Source organism: Lycium ferocissimum, chromosome 2, assembly GCF_029784015.1.
Source record: "Lycium ferocissimum isolate CSIRO_LF1 chromosome 2, AGI_CSIRO_Lferr_CH_V1, whole genome shotgun sequence".
Taxonomy (NCBI): domain Eukaryota; kingdom Viridiplantae; phylum Streptophyta; class Magnoliopsida; order Solanales; family Solanaceae; genus Lycium; species Lycium ferocissimum.
Window position 1 is genome coordinate 62,179,276 of NC_081343.1, and position 23,597 is coordinate 62,202,872.

Below are 23,597 nucleotides of genomic sequence, written 5' to 3' on the forward strand. Positions count from 1 at the left end.
AAGTGACCCCCCTTTATTTACATAGTGACAGGTGATTTGAAAAATTATTTATTGCTGTGATATGTTATAATGTATCTTTGTTTGAGGGATTCTTTTTTTTTTTTTTGGAACGTTTATCCTTTCATATTTCAATCCCTGTGATGAACTAGCTGAATAATTTTAAAAGTAGTGGCCTGATATTCATTGATGAAAATCTTTGTTCTGAGGGATTCTTTTTACCTTTTCTTTACGTTGTTTACTGGGTTGTTATTGTTGTATTCAGTTTCTTCTGCTTAACAGGAGATAGTTTTTGCTTTAATTTTACCGTACTTGTAGTGTCGATTTGCTTGAACAATGGCGGTCGATATTACGTTTAAACAATCTTATTTGCTTAAATATGGTGTCTTTTTCTTGCTAGATGCATCCTTCTAGTGTAATAGGATGACTGACCTTATCTTAGTTTTGTTTAATTGCTGTGGTATGTTATAAAGTTTGTTGTTTTTTCGGAAGTTCTTTTGATCCCTGTGATGAACTAGCTGAATAATTTAAAAGTAGTGGCCTGATATCCATTGATGAAAATCTTTGTTCTGAGGGATTCTTTTTCTTTATTTATTCAGTTTCTTCTGCTTAACAGGAGATAGTTTTTGCTTTAATTTTACCATACTTGTAGTGTCGGTTTGCTTGAACAATGGCAGTCGATATTACGTTTAAACAATCTTATTTTGTTAAATATGATGTCTTTTTCTTGCTAGATGCATCCTTCTAGTGTATAGGATAACTGACCTTATCTTAGTTTTGTTTAATTGCTGTGGTATGTTATAAAGTTTGTTGTTTTTTCGGAAGTTCTTTCAATCCCTGTGATGAATTAGCTGAATAATTTAAAAGTAGTGGCCTGATATCCATTGATGAAAAGCTTTATTCTGAGGGATTCCTTGTTTACTTATTCAGTCTCTCTTCTGCTTAACAGGATTGATTTGATATGTTTGCTTTATTTTTACATCTGTGGCGTGTTAATTTGCATGTACAATGGCACTTGATGTAATGTCTAAACAACATTTTTGCTTTAAAATAGTATCTTTTTCTTGTTGGGCACCATCCTTGCGGAGTACTGATGTTTTCTTTGTCAGTAATATGGTAATTTACCTCATCTTGAAAGAAAATTATTGCTGTGATATGTTATAAAGTGTGTTGTTTTTCAGCAGTTTTTTCAATCCCTGTGATGAATTAGCTTAATAATTTAAAAGTAGTGGCCTGATGACCATTGATGAAAAGCTTTATTCTGAGGGATTCCTTGTTTACTTTGTAACTCTCTTCTGCTTAACAGGATTGAATTTATATGGTAGAAAAACTATTTTTTGCTTTAATTTTAGCATATCGATAATGGGGTATTATGTTTTTTGCTTAAAAATGGCGTCTTTTTCTTGTTAGGCATCCTTCTGGAGTGCTATTGCTTTGCTAGTCCATAATATGGTAGTTTACCTAAGATATTTTCTGCTATTTATACATATGATGCTTATCTTGTTTAGTATATAGCTGAGATTTATTGTAAAACTCAACCCCGGGTGAAGAAAATGGAATTCAATCACAATATCTTACTAAGATAACTGTATACCATAGTCTAGTTATATGGTAAATATATATTGTGAAAGGAACTTGTTCATAGGCTTACTTTGTTTGATATACTTGTCCCATCTTCGTGGAGAACTTGTAAATAGTGTAAATAACAGTGTTTGCTGCATTCTTTGTAATTGTCATCCTCATTATGGTCCAAGGAGTTGCATCCAAAGATTTGACTTTTATCAAGATTGTACCTTTTTTCTTCTCCATTTTAGAACAAAAAAAGGAGTTGCATGCATTGGTATGACTTGTGATGTTGTGCAACCCTGATTTGACTCGTGCAAATCCGGTGTGCACACTGTCACAATTCATACAAACGGAAGTAACTCTTTTTTTTGTTGTGAAGTGGAGGAGAAAAAAGGTACAACCTTGATAAAAATCAAATCAAGAATAACTCGTGTAGATTGATTGACATGTGCTAAAGACAGTCAGTGAGGAATGATACCTGGATGTTCCTGTCAGTAGTCATATGCATGTCTCAAAGCTTAAGCCGTGAGTTGTGTAAGTAAAGAACAAATTCACACTGTGAAACTGCAATGACCAATTAAATCAGTTATAGTTTGTTTGATGGTATCTATTACTCGGATAACCGTAGTAATTTGACCTTTTGGCTGGGAAGATTGTAGTGACCATAATTTAAATCGTGATCGATTTTTTTAGTAAATGTATTTTTATTGGTAGATGTTTAGCTTTATTTGATTAATCACAGGATATGTGGCTAAAGATGCAAGAAAATTTCGACCTCTAGAAAGAGATTCATAGCTTATCTTCTCTATAGTTTGTCTTTTCCTTCAAATCACCAAAATAATTGAGGTTTATATCCATTTACATGGAGGCAGTGGATAGTTTGATGTTTGTTCAATTGTTAAAAGTTTTGAAACAAGCTAAACTTCTGTGCAATATTAGTTGCTGCTGCTAAGAAAATTCCTGAAGCATGAAGTTGTCATTAATCAATAGAGTAAGAAAACAAACTCTGTAAATAGTTGATACGGACTTAAATTTATTTAAGTGGCTTCTAATTTACTAGGTGAACGTTTTATCTGTATGAAACTATGTCTTTAATGTTAAAATTAGTAAATTAGCAGGTTGATGTAATACACTATCCTTTGGGTTGTTCTACTCTTAGACAAGAAGAAAAGACAAATATTGAAGACATTAGATTTAGAATATACGTATACACATTTGCAAGGATTATATTCATGAAAAAGTGAACACATTAAAAAAGGACATTTCACAGTTGCTCTAGGACTTTTCTCCAATAAGTCTACATATAGATTATAGTCCATGCTAATTCACAATGATGCTCAAAGTTTTGTTCCAGTTTTACCGCAAAGCTATTGTAAAATGCATATGCTCACGAGGAACTCATTATGTCTCATTTTCAAAACATTTTGGAGATCTTAAAACCCATTAATTTTCCAAGTGCTTTTTCATATGTATGGAACTTAAAATAAGCTCGTGGCAAAGTTCCCACGCTAATTAAATCTGCTTAGAAACAATTCACTTTTAAATTTTTTATTATATTCTTAATGAGCTAATTTATAGCACAAAAATGTTTATGCTTATTCTAGTCCACAGGTTTTAATAATCTTTATTCGCTTCTTACATTTGGTGCCTAATCAAACAATACACATGAAATGAAATAGAGGGAGTAACGAACACATAAAACCGATTCCTAACCTGTACGAAAAGCAAGGGGGTTAAATTCGATTTTTTATTCGTATGGTTTATCTATTCCTGTGCTATGTATGCCGGGTTGTGCCGAACTTGTAAATCGACTTTTTGCACGGATTGGCCGTCAAATGAGCTAGTCTTTAGCTTTTGCACCATATATTTGTAGTCTTTAATTTTTGAAATGCTTATTTAATGAATATATTCTGACTTTTGCTCGATATAAATTATATAAACTTTTTTGTCTCGCTCAGTACAAGTTTTGTAGAAATTAAGTTATGCGGCATGAGTTGTGTAGTATTTTTTAGATTATGTTGAGTGTTGAAAGTTTTCTCCTTTCCGGCATAATTTGTGTGAATGTTATGATACATATAGTAAACTATGCCGAGCGAAATCTAAAGTTGTACCGTTTTAAAATATTGAGCTTTGAAAATTTTGCCTTATCCGGCATAACTTGTGGAATGTTATGATACATATGTCAAAGCTAAACGTAAACAACGCCGAGCGAAATTTAAGTTATGACGCGACAAAAGTGGTGAAGGACAAAAAATTAAAGACCACCCCAAAATAGGGACATCTGTGCGAAAACTCCCTTGTAAATTATATTATGGATCCTCCCCGAGGACAGACACCTTACTTGGTTCAGAATAGATTATATATAGGCTGATTTATGCAAAAGTCCCTTTTTTAGACCATCATTTAAATTTTGTCACAGTTTTTAAAAGCTATGCAAATATAGCATTTGAAACTGGCAAAATATTAGACTTTTGTCTTACGTCCACAATATTCGATTATAGTCTAGTAATTTCTCATAGGACTTTCAATTTGTTCAAAAAGATTCATAAATTGCAAACAAATAAAAAGAGGGGAAATCACTAAAAATGACAACTCGGCCGAAAACTTATTCAAATATTAAGTCAAATTTTTAGACACAAATAAATATAGAATATGGACCAAAACTACTTTATTCTGTCGGATCAATAACTAATGATGTAGCTCGATCCCTACTGGCTACTTGTGGTGGCGATAGACAAAAAGACAAACGTTCTTGCCTTATCCTTCACATACAAAACCCATGCAAATACCTGGTTCAAAAAGCACCAAGTAATCCATTCATACAGAATTTTCCATCCTCAAATACCTACATCAATCTTCTCACCTACCTTCCCCTCATATCTCTTCCACCATTTCTAGCCAATCATCTAACTACTTCACAAAACCTTCTCCAAAACAAAAAGAAAAGACAAAACTTCTTTTCTTCGCTATCTGTTGTATCATACACTTCTTGCATTCTGTTTCATTTCCAAATGGCGGATTACTCAACTAGTAGAAGGAATTCCAATACACAGTTATTACAAGAACTCGAAGCACTTAGCGAAACCCTCTATCAACCACCATCACACACTAGTACAACAACCCGAAGAACCGCCTCCCTCGTCCTCCCCCGAAATTCTGTCCCTCCGGTCGAATCCCTTAAAAATGACGACGAAACTGACCCTCTTGTCGTCAATCCTAAGCCGAGGTCAAGGCGCATGTCATTGTCACCATGGCGTTCTCGACCTAAACTGGACATCGAGAGCGAGGACAATATACAACAACAAAACACTGGAAGCCCCAGCAGCAGCACAAAGTTAAATAAGAAGTTGGACAGCAAGGATGCAGAGAAAAAAAGCCTATGGAATTGGAAACCGATTCGGGCTTTGGCTCACATTGGTAAGCAAAAACTGAGCTGTTTGTTCTCAGTCGAAGTCGTTACCGCTCAGGGACTACCAACGTCCATGAACGGTCTTCGACTATCAGTTTGTGTTCGAAAAAAGGAAACTAAAGATGGAGCAGTACAAACTATGCCATCTAGAGTTTCACAAGGAGCTGCTGATTTTGAAGAGACACTTTTTATAAGGTGTCATGTTTATTATACCCCTACTAGTGGTACTAGTAGTGGTAGTGGTGGGGCTAGATTTAAATTCGAGCCCCGACCATTCGTGATATATGTCTTTGCAGTTGATGCTGAAGAACTTGATTTCGGAAAAAACGTAGTTGATTTAAGTGAAATGATTGAGGAGTCAATAGAAAAGAGCTTTGAAGGGAACCGTATTCGCCAATGGGACACGAGTTTTACTCTTTTAGGGAAGGCGAAAGGCGGAGAGTTAGTACTAAAATTGGGATTTCAAATCATGGAGAAAGATGGTGGAGTTGGGATTTATAGTCAGGCTGAAGGGGGAACGAAAAACGCTAAGAGTTACTCATCTTCGTCTTCATTTGCTAGAAAGCAATCGAAATCATCTTTTAGTGTTCCGAGTCCACGAATGTCTAGCTTAAGTTCATCTAATTGGACTCCTTCACAAACAGGAACAACACCAGCAAATCTTCAAGGGATTGATGAGCTAAATCTAGACGAGGAGCCTGTAAAACAACCAGAGTCGAAAGAACCAGAGTCGAAAGCAGAGGATCTTGATCTCCCCGAGTTCGATGTTGTGGATAAAGGAGTTGAAATTCAAGATAAAGAGGAAGAGAAAAAAGAAGTAACAAAAGAAGTGGAAGAAGAGGAAGAAGAAAAAGAAGAAGAAGAGCGATCAGAAGGGAATTCTGATTATAAATCGGTATCATCTCACGAGGTTGTTAAAGAAATCGTGCATGATCAGATGCATTTGACGAGATTGTCAGCACTTGATTCTATTGCACAGCAAATCAAAGCACTTGAATCAATGTTTAAAGACGAAAATCGAGTCAAGACGGAGGAGGATGACAACGACTCGCAAAGGTTGGATGCGGATGAAGAAAACGTAACAAGGGAATTCCTTCAAATGCTTGAAGATTCAGGCGTTAACCAGTTCAACAAGACGGATAATCATCAAGAAATCCCCGCGTTAAAGCTGCAAGGAGGAGGAGGTAAGAAAAATATTTATTCATAAATTTCTTGATCTCTCACTACAAAAACAAAAAAACTAAAATTAGCTATAAAATACGTCGCTAATCCGTTGCTAAATTGTTTTTAGCTAACAGAACTTTTTGATAATCCGTAGCTAATTCATCGCTTAATAGGATCAGCGACGGGTTTTTCCGTTTAGTACAGAATTTTCCCTTCGCTAGTTCCTATTTTTTTAGTAGTGCGATCTGCAATTCTTCTCTCCTTCTTGTCTCCACTCCATGAAAATAGCCAGGAACACCCCTATTTATAATAGTACGATACCTACTTTTACTAGAAACTGAAAACCTATCCCTATATATAACAAGGACTACAAATCCTATTTAGACATAAATTAGATAAATACCAAATGCCAAATCCTGAACAATTTGGTTTCCTATAACTTTGTATTATTTTTCAACAGGAGGAGATGAAGAAAATGAAAAGAGAGAATCGGGCATATATATACCGGATCTTGCAAAGGGGCTCGGTTGTGTTGTTCAAACAAGAAATGGAGGGTTTTTTGTAGCTATGAATCCTCTTAATGCTATTGTTTTAAGAAAAGACACACCAAAACTTGCAATGCAGATGTCAAAACCATTAGTTCTTCCATCAATTTCGTCGTCTGTAAATGGATTTGAGTTATTCCAGAAGATGGCAGCTATTGGGCTGGAAGAATTTACGTCTAAGATCTTATCGATGATGCCAATGGAAGAACTCGTAGGCAAAACAGCAGAGCAGATAGCATTTGAAGGGATTCGTTCAGCGATTATTCAAGGGAGGAATAAAGATGGTGGGGCCAGCTCGAGTGCTGCTCGGACAGTTGCAGCTGTGAAATCAATGGCAACAGCAATGAATACGAGTAGAAACGAGAGGATTTCTACGGGGATTTGGAACATAAGTAACAAACCGTTGACAGTGGATGAGATTCTCGCGTTCACACTGCAGAAAATGGAGGCAATGACAGTCGAAGCATTGAAAATTCAGGCGGATATCGCAGAAGAAGAGGCCCCTTTCGACGTTTCCCCTAAGAAAGATGATGATGGTCACCCCCTCGACTCTGCAGTTCCACTCGAAGACTGGACTGAAGACGACAAAAAGAACGATAGTATAATGATCTTGGTTGTGGTTCAATTGAGGGACCCGTTGAGGCAGTTTGAGGCAGTTGGAGGACCTATGATTGCATTAGTTCAAGCAGTTCGTATCGATGAGGAAACGAACAACTTTGATGATGATGATGAGGAAAAGAAGTTTAAGATAGCATGTTTGGCGATTGGTGGATTGAAAGTTAAGAGCGGAGAGAGGAAGAACTCGTGGGACACGGAAAAACAGAAATTGACAGCAATGCAATGGCTAGTAGCTTATGGACTTGGTAAAATGGGGAAGAAAGTAAAGAAAAATTCACCACTAAAAGGCCAAGATTTGTTGTGGAGCATATCGTCGCGTGTAATGGCAGATATGTGGCTCAAATCGATAAGGAATCCCGATATCAAGTTCATCATATAGTTTGTTTCTCGTAATTCTTTCCCGTTCGAAAGAAATGAGCAACAAAAAGGGGTAAATTTGTATAATGTTTTGCATTTGTTCATGGTGTGTAGATCTATTTTTCCATTTCTAATAGGAAAATATTGAATTGTGGTTATCAGTTTGCTTTAGTAACTAGATTGGAGAGTGCCCGTGCTATATGCACGAAATCATTGTTTGTATTTTTTTTTCTTTTCACGATTGTAAATGAGATTAATTGTGTCATTCTACGAGTAATAATAATTACGCTGTCAATTTATAATTTGACGTTAGTCGTTAAATTTTTTGATACTTTGAATAGTCATTTAGTGATAAAGATAACAGTAAACTAGTAAAGTAATAGGAAAGAAGACAAAGAAGTACTGAAGACACAGGGCAACATAAATATACACATCTGCAAAAAATTAGCTCATAGACAGATAAGATAATTAGATATATATATATATACACACACATTTGCAAACTAGCACATATAGGCATTCGACATATCAAAAACAAAATCACACAGAAAATGACAGTAGTGACAGAAAAAATGTGCGAGGATGGTTTCACGGTCATGCTCTAAAACTTTCGAGTTCGAATCTTGAGAATGAAAAATAAATTTTCCTCCTTTCTACACAACACGAAGCTAAATTATTCTGGCTAGTTGGTGCCCAATATTAGATGGCTAAAAAAGAGAGTTATTTCAAGGACCCTACTCATAAGTGTTGGGTAAGATTGGGACTTTTATTTTGTTCCAAAGAGAAAAAGATATATTAAGCTCATTTAGTTATAGAAAAGTCTTATAAAAATGCTTTTACCTGTTTTTTAGAGAAATATTTCTCTGACAAGTGTAATAATCTCCAATGAGTGGACAAAATGCATATAGTACTATTCCTTTCAAACCAAACAAATTGTTGTGTCTCAAGGGCAAGGAAACAGAACAAACATTTTTGCCAACAGAAAAACAAAAAAACACAAAATAAAAAAATAAAAATATTGATTCCCTAGAAGACCAGAAAGAAAACTGGTTCTTTCTGGGATCTAAGGGGTTTTTTTTTTTTTTTTTCTAAATCTTCATGTGGATTATCAAATTTGTTAATGTGTTCCTATTGATGTCCTATCTTGAAAATTTCATCATTAAATTTGGCAACAGTAAGAACATATTTGGATCAATCCCGGAGAACATTAACCCCAAAAAGACGAATATTGTGGTGTTCTGACAACGGCCTTTCAAACAAGAACTTGATGAGCGAAATCCACTGTCACAAAAAAAAGAGGGAAATTCATTTTTGATGATTGTTGTGAATATTAGGTATGACATTGGGTAAGAAGAAGAAAATGAAAATGAAGATGAATTGCTTCACATGTTGTGTGACAAATGAGGAAAGCCTTCAAAAAAAGACTTTGAAAAAGAACAATCAAGAACACAAAAACAACAAATCTCAATCTTCCTTTGACAATCTTTCTTTTAGAACTGGTAATGTTTGTGCCCTTTTTGTTTCATCTATTTTTTGTTAAAACTTAATTGGAATTGCATTGTCTTTAAGTTTTTAAACTTTTTGCATGATTTCCTATTATCTAGAAAAAGATTTTGCCTTTCTGTACTTGGATTCTAACAGGAAAACAGACTTGAATAACCATCATAATAAACTTAGTTGCTGATAAATTCAATAGTCAGGGGCCTGATAATAGAATCAAATGCATTTCATTGGGTGACATCAAACATAAAATAATCACATCAATGCATGCTTGTGTTGGAAGTTCCTTGAAAAGGGTTTTTATAAGTTAGCAGCTAGCATAAAACTAGTCGAATGATCATATGAAATGCTCGTGTTGGAAGTTCATTGTAAAGGGCAGTGATAGGTTAACAACCAACATAAAAATAGTCGAACCACCATATGAAATGCTCGTGTTGGAAATAGGTTGACAACCAGCATAAAAATAGTCAAACCAAATACTGTAGGAAATGCTCGTGTTGGAAGTTCGTTAAAAAGGGTTGCGATAGATTAACAACCAACATAAAAATAGTCAACCATATGAATTGCTTGTATTGATATTAGTTCATTGAATAACCTGAGTTTTCTCCGGCTTTCACATGATAAACATCCTTGTAATTCACATTTTACAAACAAAGATTGTAAACCTGGTGTGCAGATAGCAGCAGACGGAAGTACATAGCAGAAGAAATAGCAAAACTTGGAAAAGGCAACATTTCTGCTGAAATCTTCTCATACCTGGAGTTGAAGCTTGCCACTCAAAACTTCAACAATGATCGTTTGCTTGGTGAAGGTGGCTTTGGAAGAGTGTACAAGGGCCACATTGAAAGCAAGAATCTAGTACTTTAATTTACTCTCACCTCTTTTCTCCTTCTCCCTCTCTTCAATATTATATACGCTCAGACCTCTCTATATCAATCATCTTCAATAACAACATTTTATTATAACATGTAAGTTTTCTTTGGAACCGATTTTCATGTTATGTTATATTTATATGTTCTCTATAACATTTTGCTATAGCAACCAAAAAATATCCGGACAAACGATTGTTATAGAGAGGTTTGACAGTGTAGGAATACTTGTTTCAGACTCCCAACTTGTTTGGGACTGAGGCGTAGTTATTGTTGTTTTTGTTTCAAACTCCGCAATAGCAAGAAAAATTTTAGGGAGTCTAAATGATTTTTCTGATTACAGGTTTAACTTCTTGTTCTTATTTTATTGTTTTGTTTTAGGATGTTGCAGTGAAGCAACTTGACAGGAATGGTTTCCAAGGAACTAGAGAGTTTCTTGTGGAGGTTCTGATATTGAGTCTTCTTCATCATCCTAATCTTGTCAATTTGGTAGGATATTGTTCAGATGGTGACCAAAGAATACTAGTATATGAATACATGGCAAATGGTTCACTTGAAGATCACCTTCTTGGTAATGTATTAATATGCCACCACTTCTTACTTTCCTTACAAAAACTTTAAAATACGCATGTCCATCAAGTAGTTGACATCTTTGTTGCTCGGACTCTTAAAAAATGTTGACAGGGTGTTGGATCCTCCAAAAGTAGTGCCTTTTTGGTGGATCCTTGGAGAGTCCGAGCAACATAGTTTTACATTGTTAAAACATTGTCTCAAAGAACATATTTGAGCATTGATAATAACAATGCCACTAATATAATCCTGAACTGTACACTGTCAGCGTATAGAAGTTCAAACGTTTTGATTAATGACCGACTATAATCACCTTTTTTGGCAGAAATTGGTCCGGGTAAAAAACCACTTGATTGGGATACAAGGATGAGAATTGCAGAAGGAGCAGCAAAAGGACTTGAATACTTGCATGAAAAAGCTAATCCGCCGGTGATTTACCGTGATTTTAAAGCATCTAATATACTTCTAGATGAGAACTTCAATCCAAAGCTCTCTGATTTTGGACTTGCCAAGCTAGGTCCAACTGGTGATAAGAGTCATGTGTCTACTAGGGTCATGGGAACCTATGGTTATTGTGCACCTGAGTATGCTTCAACGGGACAATTGACCTCGAAATCCGACGTTTATAGCTTTGGAGTTGTATTTCTGGAGATGATCACAGGAAGAAGAGTCATTGACACCTCAAAACCAAGTGAAGAACAGAATCTTGTTCTCTGGGTAATTTACAAGAATTCAATGCTTATTAAGCGATGAGTCTTCACTTTTCCACTTAAAAACTTTGTTGTTACATTATGAACCATGCCAAACTTATATACACTAAAAAGAGTAGCCCGGTGCACAGATTGCCCGCTGTAGGCAGGTGCCAAGAAGGGCCGAACCACATTAGGTTATCTTATGATTCTACAAGAGACTGTTTCCACAAATTAAGCATAGGACCTCCTTGTCACATAGCAACAAATATTACTCAGGGGGCGATCCAGGATTTGAAGTTTATAGATTCGGATTCCAACCCTTTTGAGTTACTGATGGGATCTAAACTAATAATTTGGACATATATTAAATGAATTTCGTAAGACAATCAAGCCAAATCTACTAGGTTCAGCCGAACTTGCAGCTAGAATCAGACTCGCCCCTGCTTACCGTTCGCCAAACTTATATACACTGACTATCAACGTATAGTAACCTATTGTAGTCGGCAACTTGCTGACTTTTCAAAGGCGGTTTACCTGTATTTATCTTCTTTTAGGTGACCTGATAGTATAAAGAAGATTTATGCTTTCCGTGTAGTTAAACTGTTATACAAATTGCTTGGCAGGCACAACCATTGTTCAGAAACAAGAAAAAGTTTCACTTAATGGTGGATCCATTGCTGGAAGGGAACTATCCAAGAAAGGGACTATACCAAGCTCTAGCAATTGCAGCAATGTGCCTGCAACAGGAAGCCAGTGTGCGTCCGTTGATCAGCGATGTAGTTACTGCTTTGGCGTATCTATCGGGAAACAAGAAAAAGGAGAAGGACGAGGATGATGATGATGAAGCTGGAGAAGACACTTCAAAATCCCCATTGCAAACAGATAACATTGAAACTAATGAAGCTAATGTTGATACATCAAAAAACTAAAGCCTTCTAAGCATTATCAACACTTTTTTCTAGTGAAGTTTCTTCAGATTTTGTACATTGTGTTAACAATTTTATAAGGCAAATGTATATATAACGCATATAGATGACTAAAGTCATGTAGCTTTTCAAGTCTATTCAAAGATACACGGCCAAAGTTCACTTCTATCAAATGTTAAATGGACAATTATCTATATATGAAAAATATAAGCCTTATTTAACTTGCATGGACCACTCTTCACTATTGGAGCTGCGAGAACAATCTGCCATTAGGAGTACAATTTTCATTAAGATCACAGCAAAATTGTGATTTGCAAGCAAAGCAGACTGCCAAAGTACACGAATTACAAGAATAAAGCTTTGCAATTTACTTTAAATCTCAAAATATGAATCAATGCAGAAATGTTTTCGAACTGAACTAGTAAACTGGCAAAAGAGTTGCTTCCAAGTAAATTGAGCAAGCCCCAGAGAAAATTCATGAGAGACTAACTTCATGCAACGGGCGAATAACTGGGAAAAGAGTTACTTCCAAGTAAATTGAGCTAGCCCCCGAGAAAATTCACGAGACACTAACTTCATGCAACGCGAGAATAACTGGGAAAAGGGTTGCTTCCAAGTAAATTGAGCTTGCCTAGGATTCCTTTTATCCAGAATAAGAAGTGGTGGGCCAATTTTCATAAATTTCATCGTAAATGTGAAATACTTATACAAATAAAAATGCTGGAGAGATTGGAAGAAAATTCACAAGACGCTAACTTCATGCAACAGGCGAATCAGCTTAGCAGGTAACTACTTCTCCAGCTCTTGCAGATCAATATCCCAAGCAGATGCTAGTTGCAGTAACAGTTGCTCTGGTGTTGCACCTTCCCAATCCTCGGGCATGTCTACTGATGATGAAATTTCGTTCAAATTTAACAGCAGCTCTTTTTTCACTTCCATTGGAAGGTCCACTGCCTCGGATCCATTTTCTATGACAATTTCTAGCAACTGCAAATACAATGGGAAAAAAAGGACATGATATAGTCGGTATAAAAAGTTAATTCCGTTATAACTTCAGCTTAAGTGGTCCACACTTCATAGATGCAATAGAGGATGATTTCTGGAAGAAGCATATAATCCGAAAATTGTTTTTTGGAAAATAAAATGCAACCAAAAGGCTCTTCCAAGAACAATTCTTCCAGCACAAACAAAACAAATTCGTTCAGTACCCTATACAAACGCACAATTTTTTTCCAAAAGATGAACCAAAAACAAACTAAAAGCAGAATGGTTTGGCAGTCCAGAGACGACCTACCTAATTGAATAATTCAACAGAGGAACAGCATTTAAAAGCCTAAATGGATGATAGAAGGTTTAGGTTTAGATTTTAAGTGGTTAAGCACCGGATGGTAATACTTGAAGTATTATGTAATTTGAGTCCCCCTTCCTAGATACAATTAATGTGATAAATGTATCATTTGTCAGTTTTACAGTAAAGATGCAGTTCCCGTTATCTTACGATTGCATAATATTGAAAAGGAGATGAACAGTTTGAGCAGGAATTTTCCATTAGATAAAATAGAAAAAGTTCCAGCGGCAAACTAAAAGGAAAACTGACAGATTCTATCTTATTTATCAACATGTTACAGAAAAGTCAAAATTTACTTGAGCTCAATCCAAAAGGGAGAGAAAATTTTGTTTAATTCTCTTGATAGTGTGGCTTATTTTCTTGATGAAAGCAAGCAAGCAAAAAGAACTAGTCAGAGCCGATTACCTAATTGAATAACATTGAACACACAATACCCCAAAAATAAGTACATGTATTGAAAGCAAAGAAAATAAGGCACACTGTCAAGAGAGCAAAATAAGCAAGAAATTCCCTTTCTAGGCTGTGCAATTTCAAAACAACAGACAACTTTCACAAATAAAAAAGTGAGTGAGAAGAATTTCAGAACTCACCCCCCACCCCACCTTCCTAAATAAATAAATAAAACTGTGAATCTCTCAAATTTTAATTGAATAGTCCTAATGAAATTCTTTAATTACAAGGGAATGTACAAGCTTTCACGTGATTTTCAAAATGTAACAAATATAACAAAATATTCATGATTAGATAGCACTGTTCTTAAAGGATCGGTTGGGACAGAGGGAGTAAATGTTGATACAGGTTAATAATCAAAATAGTATTTCTCATATATCTCCATGACTGTCAGACAAGAGCAAACAGCATGGCATCTCTACCCATAGATTAAGTTCCTTCAGTCGTGATACATTAATAGTATCAAAAAAAAGAATTAGAAAGGCAGTGCCGAAGAATACGTCCAAATATGTTTTTACCTCAAACCAACAAAAGGATACTAATCAATATAGGTTATTAGTCACAGTAAATCATACTAAAACTATATGGATTTTTTAAGCAATCATCTGCACAGATTCTCTACTTTCACGACTCACTCTGGGATAAGAAAACTATATTAACATAAAGCCAAGAAAGCTGCTACGAGGGCATTAGAGAAATTTGTACCTGTTGGACCCAAGACAAACAGATGTCTGTCAAGTTTGGCTCCAGAAGAAACTGGGCAACAGCATGCAACGCCTCACTTGCCACCTCATTTGACAGTTGATCAATCACCGGGCCTGATCTATCCATCAGCTTCACAAGCAAGAAATCATCTCCAGTAGACAAAACTTCAGAAAAAGCTGAATCCATATCACCCACAGAAAATGCATCCATTGCATTGGTCCAGGAAGTCCAAACTGGATCGCGCTCTTGCATATTATTGTCATCTGTTAGTGCTTCAGCCTCTAATTCTGGAATAGCTACTCTAGTACCTCGAGCAGTTCCATTGTCGTCACCTGCCACTCGGATTGCCTCCAAGGTTGCTTCATCCTTTGAAGCTTGCCAGATACTTCTGGCAGAAGGTCCCTCACCAAACCTAACCGGCCCCGCTCCTTTGGCCCATCCTCTCCTAGAGCCTGATTGCCCATTCTTACCATATGAATGAAAGTCCCAAGCATCGGGATTATCAGATCTACGTGGTGGACTCCTTCCCCTCATACCCAATGAATTACCGTCAGATGGTACAAACCTCTCTCCAAATGGGACGCTCCCTTCACTACCTCTACCTAGCTTGGTACTACTAGAGTAATCATGGAAGCCATTATACTTCCCGAGAGGCGGCCTATTAAGAGATTCATCAAATCTCGCCGTAAAAGTAGTACCTCTTCGACCTGCTGAAAGAGATAAATCACGTGCCATGTCTTCAACAACTCTTTCAAGGCCACGGACTCTGTTCTCAAGAGCCACCATGCTACCGTGAGATCCACCCATGAAATCCTGCAATTTTGGGAGAACTATTGGTGGAGAAGTGGCTACTGAAACCATTTTTTGGAAAAAAATAACTAATTAGGCAAACCTGCAACATATTCGTCAGATGAGCCTGTTGTCTCTCCAGAAGTAACAATTGTCTTTGAATAGCAAGCCAGTTTCCTTTGTTAGCCATAAATCCTTCAGGTGGGCCAGCATTTTTTGCAAAACCAGCACGGTAACTGGATTGTTCCCTCTGATTCAAATCTCCCTCATCAACAGTATCATGTTCTCTGCCACTTACCCCAGAAGTTTGACTTTCCGTGTTACTGTACTTAGCATCAAGCTGGCTTGTCCTTACTATTTTCTGTCCTGTTTCTGCTTTGTCTGGCTCAGACTCTACTTCAGTTGGTGCATTCGATGTATTAAGACATTGACGAGGAACAACCACTTCGACAGGCAAATCGCTTGATTTCCGTTCTTCAAGTTTCTGAAAGAATTCTGGGTTCAATTTTCTGTCTGACAAAGGTGGACCTCTCTTCTTTAATATGCCCACTGTTTTATCAGAAAAGTTGTTATCCTTAGTTTTGGTAATAAAATCATTTGAAAAAGTTTTAGATGAATCCTATACCAAAGTCGCATTCCACTCACCAGCATTTCGGAGGTCCTTCCTTTCTGACGATCCGGCAGATTCAGAAGATTCGCCATCTGAAAGGACACTCCCATTAAAGCAGGAAATAAATCTCTCAGATTTATAGCAGCAAATAAAAGCTCATGCTTCCCCGCTTACCAAGACATGAAGCTTTCTGATCATCTGTGACTCCATCTTCTTTCCCTGCAATTTTCTTCCAGTGCTGCAGAGCCTCCAACATACTATCTCTCACAGGTTTTATCTGGAAAACCCAAATACCTTTTAGATTTGCAAGAACAAAATTACCTCTAATGACGAACAAAATTCCCTCTAATGACAAACAAAAAACATATACTTATTTGATGAGTTGAATGTAGCCACAAAATTAACATTTAGCATATCGTTGCCATCTGTTTTCAAACTTCAAGTTCAAGGATATAGTTAATCTAATCTCGTTCAAGTTTTCATTTTGGTTCATCAGAATCCAGTGTATATTTCACATGGAGATGCTCCATGATAATCGTGTCAACAGAGGTGTTATTATTGCATTACATGAACATACATAAGGTACAACCATTTACAGATCATCCACCAACGTTAGCACCTTCGATTTTGGCCTTCAGCTCCAAACTTATACCAAACTAGGGCAACATTGGCTAGACATGATCTATTTTTTTTTTTTTTTTTTTTTGATAAGTAAGAGTTTTATTAATATGGTACCAAGTACAAGACAGAGCTATCACATCTCCACAATCATACTACATCCCCCCCCCCCCCCCAAAAGATCCAAAAAGTCCAAATATTGGTCCATCCTATCTAGCTTACTGCTATAACACCAAAAAAAAAAAAAAAAACAAGTTTTTGATACATTTGTTTTTGACTCTATCAATCTGCAATCTTTTCCCCTCAAAGCATGTCTTGTTCCTTTTCAGCCACACAGTCCATAATATGCAAATGGGAATAGTCCTCCATACTACATTGGCTAGACATGATCTCATTATTGCTAACCAAGCTTTTACCAAACTAGGATTATAGTTACACCTCAAACTAATCTAGGAAGTTACCCTAACACTACATTACATAATTACTACAGGAGGTACCTTGTCAAAACGAGAAGCTTCAAGCACGGTTAAAGTGGAAGTGGCTCCCCCTGCTATCAAGTTGCTTGAATTCAACGCCAAGGCGCTTAATGTATCAGCTGCGGCCTTGCGAGTTGCCCAATCAGTGTTGCTGAGGCATTCATGAATGGTCTGCAATAGCGGTTCCAAATTTTGCGGTGCTACGGCCCCTACCTGCAATAATATGTTATCTGAAGGCTTTAAATATCGCCAGAACCACTTTAAAGATGACACGTAAGCTTTCATTATATGTGATGCCAAATACTATGCACGAGAAAGGAGGAATCAATGAGAGGACATCAATTCAAATCCTGGATTTTCGAATTGAGAGAGATCAAGAATTCAGAAAAAAAAAAAATTCAAATACTTGTATGCTTTTGCCAACATTGCAGAGAAGGACAATAAATCTAATAAAAAAGATGAGTCATCTCGGCCACTTGTACCGTAAGCAAGCAAAAGTCATTGCTGAAGAATAATGTACAAGCAGCCAAACATGTATGAATATAACAGAACTATAGATATATCAGGTAAAACCAGACCACATTCCTATAAAGAAAAGGTACAACCAGACCACATTCTTGACGAAACACATATTTTTTCTTTATTTATAAGAACGCTTAACAAAATACCTTTAGCAAAAACAAACATGTCCTTATTCTCTCTCCATCAGTATAATTGGCAAATTAATGACCCTCTTAAACATGCAAAAACTGTGGTATAATACTACAATTTGATTTTGATTTTATAGCTTGTGTTACATATACCTAGCATTGTTCATACCTCAAAAGCTTTTTGAACTTACCGTATGCGGACAATGTACAATGATGATTTAGTTTCTGTTGTTATTCTGCAAGCTTAGGACTCGGCTACTCTACTTCTTTTAGATACGCAGAACATGGAATCCTTGCTGGTCACGGATCTTGAGAGTTGACACCTTAACATTATCTTCACTTTCTAGGGTAACTAAACAGTATCTCTCTTCACTTCGGAGACTCAAGTATTCTAGAATGGCCCTAAAGGTCATGAGCCAAGAGCTTAGGAATAGCCTAGAGTTCCCGAGTAGAGAAATCCTTATTGTGGTGTGATGTTTATGCAAAAACTAAGAAAAGCCAAGAGCTTAACTTGGAATAGTAACAACAACAACAACTAGAGTATAATCCCGTAGGTAGAGAAATCCTTATTGTGGTGTGATGTTTATGCAAAAACTAAGAAAAGAATAAAGAAGTCCTTCAATATAACTTGATAACGACTATACTGATCCATGGGTCCTCCAAACTATCTAAGGTCAAGATATTTGAATTTATTCTTAATGCATTTCACAAATTTGGGGCCGTCTCTTTATTTTCACACCATCATATTTATTTAGGGGTATATTTTTAGGAACCATGGGACATTCTTCCTCTCAAAGTCGTATCTCAAATCATTATTTCCACTTCAAGAAATCTTATCCTAGAAAGCACAGCCCTTTTCAAAAGTATCATTTAACTAACTACAAAAATAAATGTTTTTCTCTGTGACATTTTTTTGTATCTCAAATCATTATTTCCACTTCAAGAAATCTTTTAGACTTTTCAAAAGTTCATCTACCGTGTTTTTTCTAGTTACTTTAGATCTATCTATACTCACATTTATGCCTGATCATCACATACATGCTCAAATTATGCTAATTGCACAATAATTCATAATTGAATGCACTCCTAAAGATACATGCAGCTGGGGGAACAACTAAATCCACTAATATTCATTTTCCTGAAACAAGATCAGAGGTATAAGTGTTTTGAGAACCAATAAAGATGCAGAAATGCTATCTTAATTATGCAGAATACATATAGATTATTGTATATAATACTCCCTCTGTCCCAATTTGTGTGACACTCTTTCTTTTTTAGTCAGTCTCAAAAAGAATGACACCTTTCTATATTTAGAAACTATTTGAATTCAAAATACTCATTTCACCCTTAATGAGATGATTTATAGCCACACAAATAACTATGCTTTACTTTAGACCACAAGTTTCAAAGGTCTTTCTTTATTTCTTAAACTCCGTGCCTAGTCAAACACCATCACATAAATTGAGATTGAGGGAGTAACTGACTAGTGCCTGCATTTGACCTCAAAAGATAATGGCAAGGAAACAGTTCCAGAAACATACAATATTCAAGCAGACACATTGGGCATTGCAATCATCATTTCCTCATGGGACACTACGTGAATAGTACATTGGAAATGCCATAAGTCCTTCTCAAGACTGCATTTTGGCTTTCATTAATTCCTCCCAAAAAGCCTATAGTCAATCTCTCAATAGTGTACTGAAGGGAAGGATTAGGTAATGGTATTTGATTTCTCATTTTGTAGCTAAACATCACTAAGCAAAATTAGAATGTTTTTAGTGTTTTGCTCACTTTAAGTGTTGAAATAAATATACAGCAAACAGATACATCTGTTGATGAAGTAAGAAGTTTCATTAAAACAAGGAATCAAGCAGATGCTAAAGATTACAAAGTAGGTTAGTTAGCTCCTATACAGACAAAAGACTATTCTAGGATTAGGGAGCTAACAAAATAAAAAAATTGATCAGTGCTATTTACAGTAGTCAAGTTACTCCAATTGAACAGATTAAGCATAGATACATCTTACAGCAAGCAAGTTTTGAACTCTGAGCAGCCCCTAGCCTAAATGCATTAAATTGTTGGAAAAAATGACACTTTTATTTATTTGTTTCAAGTCTGCAACACACGGCATCATGTGCCCACCCATGTTTTTGGACCAAATATGCGGGCCAGCTTGCTCGCACCTCGACTAATTCCACGGTATATGTGACACCTGCTACCTCCCACAAGCACAGGCACCGTGTAACTCTATCCACCAAGCCTTGGTCAGATGGGATGGGAAGAAATCGCCTAGTATCTTTTGCCTCCTCTGGGAATTGAACCTGAGACCTCATGGTGCTCAACCCACTTCATTGACCACTAGGCCACACCCTTGGGTGCAGAGAAGCATTGAGATTTAATACATTGAATTATGCGAGTTGTCTCATATAAAGCTTAAGCTATTAGAGAAGGGACACGCTTATTCATTTATTACTCAATATTTGCCGGCAACACCAGCACAAAAGTTCACTTGGTTTCAACTTAATATCGAGAGTATAAGCACTACATTTCAAAAATGAAACTAATATAAGGGAAACTAATTCTTGCATTACTAATACCTACGTAACTAATACCAGCACCAATCCCTACATTACTCATACATGCATGACTAACCAACAACCCCTTAAGCTATCACAGAAGGAACACTTCTATTCATTTATTACTCTATATTAATCTACAACACCAGCACTAAAGTTAACTGCCTCCAACTTAATATCAAGAGTATAAGCACTACATTTCATAAGTGAATAAAAACATAGACTAATATTCAGGTAAGCAAATAGCTGCCTCGAAGAAGAACCTGTGATAAGCTTGAAACAACAGGCAGCAAAGAAGCCTTTGCCATGAAATTTGGATTGTTAAGGTACTTGCAAATCCTCGGACATAGCTTTTGAAAAGCCAATAAAGGCTTCGGCTCCGAAGCACACTCCACAATTTTCGCCATACACAAAGCAGCACCACTTTGAACCGTTTTACTATTCTCATTCATTGCCTCAAACAACGGCTTCACAAATAACGCAACCCCTCCACTACTTTCACCTTCTCCCTTCAAGTACATCGACGACAACGAGCCAATCGCATCGCGACACGCGTCCCTAACACCCGAATCCGAATCTTTCAACCTTTTAACAAAGAATGACGAAAACAAATTAGATGTGCTTGGCGTGAATTCCTCCATAAGATCAATTTTAAAAAGAAAATACTCCCTCTGTTTCAATTTGTTTGTCTTACTTTCCTTTTTAGTCCGTTTCGAAAAAATGTCTCTTTCCATTTTTGGCAACTATTTAATTTCAACTTCACACATAGCATGTTGAAAACCACAAAATTAAAGGACATTTTGGTACATTCTACATATCTTTTAATTTAAGACCACACGATTCAAAAGTTTTTTTATTTTCATAAACTTCGTGTCAAGTCAAAACCAGACAACTAATTGAAACACAGTGAGTACTATAATTCACAATTTAGAATATTTAAAGTGCATACGAATAAATCGCGCTCAGAGATTTTCTTATTTGACTCCCCAAAAAACGAAAAGCATCACATAAATTGGGACACAGAGAGTAATAATAATACTCCTTCTGTCCCAATTTAAGTGTCTTACTTTCCTTTTGTCAGAGCAGCTATATTTTCTATATTTAGTAAGTTTTACAATTCCAACATTCTACCTGGCAAGTTTAAGATCACAAGATTCAAAAGTCTCATTTATTTCTTAAACTCCGTGTCAAGTCAAAACCAGACAACTAATTGAATCAGAGTGAATACTATAAGTCACAATAATTCACAATTTAGAATATTTAAAGGCATACGAATAAATCTCAGTCAGAGATTTTCTTATTTGACTCCTCAAAAAACGAAAAAGCATCACATAAATTGGGACACAGAGAGTAATAATAATACTCCTTCTGTGCCAATTTAAGTGTCTTACTTTCCCTTTTATCAGAGCATCTATGTTTTCTATATTTAGTAAGTTTTATAATTCCAACATTCTACCTGTCAAGTCTAAGATCACAAGATTTAAAAGTCTCATTTATTTCTTAAACTCCCTGTCAAGTCAAAACCAGACAAACAAATTGAAACAGAGTAATAATAATACTCCTTCCGTCCCAATTTGAATGTCTTACTTTCCTTTTTGTCAGACCATCTACATTTTCTATATTTAGTAAGTTTTCCAATTCCAACATTCTACCCGTCAAGTTAAAGATCACAAGATTCAAAAGTCTCATTTATTTCTTAAACTCTCTGTCAAGTCAAAACCAGACAAACAAATTGAAACTGAGGAAATAATAATAATAATAATTTTAAAAAAAAAAAAACAAAAAAACACTAACCTTTTAACAATATTAGCGATGATTTTGGTTAAATGCGTAGCAGCAGATTCGAGATGTGAAGAACATACAGTGGGGAGTAAACGTAGGGTTTCTTTTTTAACTGCAGGTTTAACGTCGTTAGTTGCATCGTAAAGGCAATTAAGGAGCATTGAAACGCCGTCGTTTGATAAGTTTTGTATGATTTTTTCTAAGTCTTCAACAGCGATCTGATGTGTATCTCTATCTGAGAGTTTAGAAATAGATGTTAAGATTCTTTGTTTTAATTCAATCATTGCTAAATGTGTTGAAATTGATGATGAATTTGATGATAATGAATTTGATCTTGAAGAAGAAACTGTTTTTTCTGATGTGGGTTTTGAGGGTTTTGAAGATTTGGGTGTTTGAGAAGCCATTTTTTTTTGTGAATCTTGGAAGAAAATAATGGATTTTTACAGTGTTTTTACAATGTGGGTTTGATTTTTGGAGGTCAGTGAGGCTGAAGCATATTGTAATGTAGATTTTGAAATGTGAAAAAGAAGTATAGCAAATTAGAGAGCAGATGGAAAAAATTTGAAAGGAAAAGGAGATCTACTCTGGTGTGTGGTGTGGAGCCAAATTTTTTGGCTACTCCATAGTTTGGTTCAATTACTAGAGAAAATGATAAATATTGGTCCTTTGTTTGTTTTGTCTCTTGATATATCTGATATTTTGCTGTCTTATTTCTCTTACAATTCTACATTAATTATGTTTCTTTTGAATTGAGGGTTTATCAAAAACAACTCTCTTCCTCATATAAAGTTAGAGATAAGATCTGCGTATATTCTACCCTCTCCAGACTCCACTTATGGGATTATACTAGGTTTGTTGTTGTTGTTGTTTTAGGGTACATTCAAAATAGTTCCTTAAGTATGTATTGAACAATTTTGATCCTTTAAGTTTATTAAAAATTAACACTTTTAGTCTCCGATAAACATTTAACAATTTATGTTCATTAGATTTGATGAGAGTGGAAAACAATTGACCATAAACACCAAGTAAGCCTCGTCAAATCTTAAAAAATGCAACCCAAAAAGCTGTACTAGACGGTAACCCAAAAAGCTGTACTAGACTGTAAAAGATTAAAGAGAAAAAAAATAGCAGAAATTACACTTCACAAAGTTGCACTAGACTAAAAAATAAATAAAAAAGTAGCAAAAATTATAAAAATTGTACTTGAAAATGTGAGTTCCAACTAATTTTCTTTTTTTTTTTTCAAAGTTTTCGTCAAATCTAACTGACCAAGTTCGATAAAATATTTGATAGACTAAAAGTGTTAACTCTTGACAAACATAATAGACCAAAACTGTCCGGTGCATACTTAAGGGACTATTTTGAACTACCCTCAAACAT

The 23,597-nt window shown here is 35.8% G+C and overlaps 3 protein-coding genes and 4 non-coding genes across 8 annotated transcripts; 6 read left to right on the forward strand and 1 right to left on the reverse strand.

The window, feature by feature from the left end:
• Positions 1-130: 130 nt before the first annotated feature.
• Positions 131-211, forward strand: LOC132048485 (small nucleolar RNA R21). The gene has a single exon (XR_009413016.1). It is a non-coding gene; the product is annotated as a small nucleolar RNA R21 (small nucleolar RNA).
• Positions 212-496: 285 nt separating this feature from the next.
• On the forward strand, positions 497-576 carry LOC132048486 (small nucleolar RNA R21). Its single transcript, XR_009413017.1, has one exon. It is a non-coding gene; the product is annotated as a small nucleolar RNA R21 (small nucleolar RNA).
• Positions 577-829: 253 nt separating this feature from the next.
• LOC132048483 (small nucleolar RNA R21) lies at positions 830-909 on the forward strand. The gene has a single exon (XR_009413015.1). It is a non-coding gene; the product is annotated as a small nucleolar RNA R21 (small nucleolar RNA).
• A 279-nt stretch (positions 910-1,188) lies between these two features.
• On the forward strand, positions 1,189-1,268 carry LOC132048487 (small nucleolar RNA R21). Its single transcript, XR_009413018.1, has one exon. It is a non-coding gene; the product is annotated as a small nucleolar RNA R21 (small nucleolar RNA).
• A 3,097-nt stretch (positions 1,269-4,365) lies between these two features.
• LOC132046617 (protein PLASTID MOVEMENT IMPAIRED 1) lies at positions 4,366-7,814 on the forward strand. 2 transcript variants are annotated; one of them, XM_059437302.1, is made up of 2 exons: positions 4,366-6,156; positions 6,600-7,814. In XM_059437302.1, the coding sequence occupies exons 1-2, from the start codon at positions 4,575-4,577 to the stop codon at positions 7,676-7,678; spliced, it is 2,661 nt and encodes an 886-aa protein (XP_059293285.1). In that variant the 5' UTR covers positions 4,366-4,574; the 3' UTR covers positions 7,679-7,814. The 2 variants fall into 2 exon arrangements, with proteins under 2 accessions (XP_059293285.1, XP_059293283.1); XM_059437300.1 differs by having other exon boundaries at positions 4,367-6,156; positions 6,597-7,814.
• A 769-nt stretch (positions 7,815-8,583) lies between these two features.
• Positions 8,584-12,406, forward strand: LOC132046619 (probable serine/threonine-protein kinase PBL23). The gene is made up of 5 exons (XM_059437304.1): positions 8,584-9,155; positions 9,833-10,014; positions 10,407-10,596; positions 10,921-11,312; positions 11,911-12,406. Exons 1-5 carry the CDS (start codon positions 8,993-8,995, stop codon positions 12,214-12,216), a joined length of 1,233 nt encoding a protein of 410 aa, XP_059293287.1. The 5' UTR covers positions 8,584-8,992; the 3' UTR covers positions 12,217-12,406.
• A 135-nt stretch (positions 12,407-12,541) lies between these two features.
• Positions 12,542-22,858, reverse strand: LOC132046618 (microtubule-associated protein TORTIFOLIA1). Its single transcript, XM_059437303.1, has 8 exons — positions 22,230-22,858; positions 20,699-21,020; positions 17,231-17,422; positions 16,290-16,392; positions 16,151-16,207; positions 15,609-16,054; positions 14,717-15,529; positions 12,542-13,200 (listed from the first exon to the last, which is right to left on the reverse strand). The coding sequence occupies exons 1-8, from the start codon at positions 22,619-22,621 to the stop codon at positions 13,003-13,005; spliced, it is 2,523 nt and encodes an 840-aa protein (XP_059293286.1). The 5' UTR covers positions 22,622-22,858; the 3' UTR covers positions 12,542-13,002.
• Positions 22,859-23,597: the final 739 nt, after the last annotated feature.

Coding starts and splice junctions, on each gene's coding strand:
- LOC132046617 (XM_059437300.1), top strand. CDS start 4,575: ATGGCGGATTACTCAACTAGTAGAAGGAATTCCAATACACAGTTATTA. Junction 6,157..6,596: donor AAAGCTGCAAGGAGGAGGAG/GTAAGAAAAATA, acceptor ATTTTTCAACAG/GAGGAGATGAAGAAAATGAA.
- LOC132046619 (XM_059437304.1), top strand. CDS start 8,993: ATGACATTGGGTAAGAAGAAGAAAATGAAAATGAAGATGAATTGCTTC. Junction 9,156..9,832: donor CAATCTTTCTTTTAGAACTG/GTAATGTTTGTG, acceptor CCTGGTGTGCAG/ATAGCAGCAGACGGAAGTAC. Junction 10,597..10,920: donor ACTTGAAGATCACCTTCTTG/GTAATGTATTAA, acceptor CTTTTTTGGCAG/AAATTGGTCCGGGTAAAAAA.
- LOC132046618 (XM_059437303.1), bottom strand. CDS start 22,621: ATGGCTTCTCAAACACCCAAATCTTCAAAACCCTCAAAACCCACATCA. Junction 16,393..17,230: donor AAGCTTCTCGTTTTGACAAG/GTACCTCCTGTA, acceptor TGGGTTTTCCAG/ATAAAACCTGTGAGAGATAG. Junction 16,208..16,289: donor TCAGAAAGCTTCATGTCTTG/GTAAGCGGGGAA, acceptor GTGTCCTTTCAG/ATGGCGAATCTTCTGAATCT.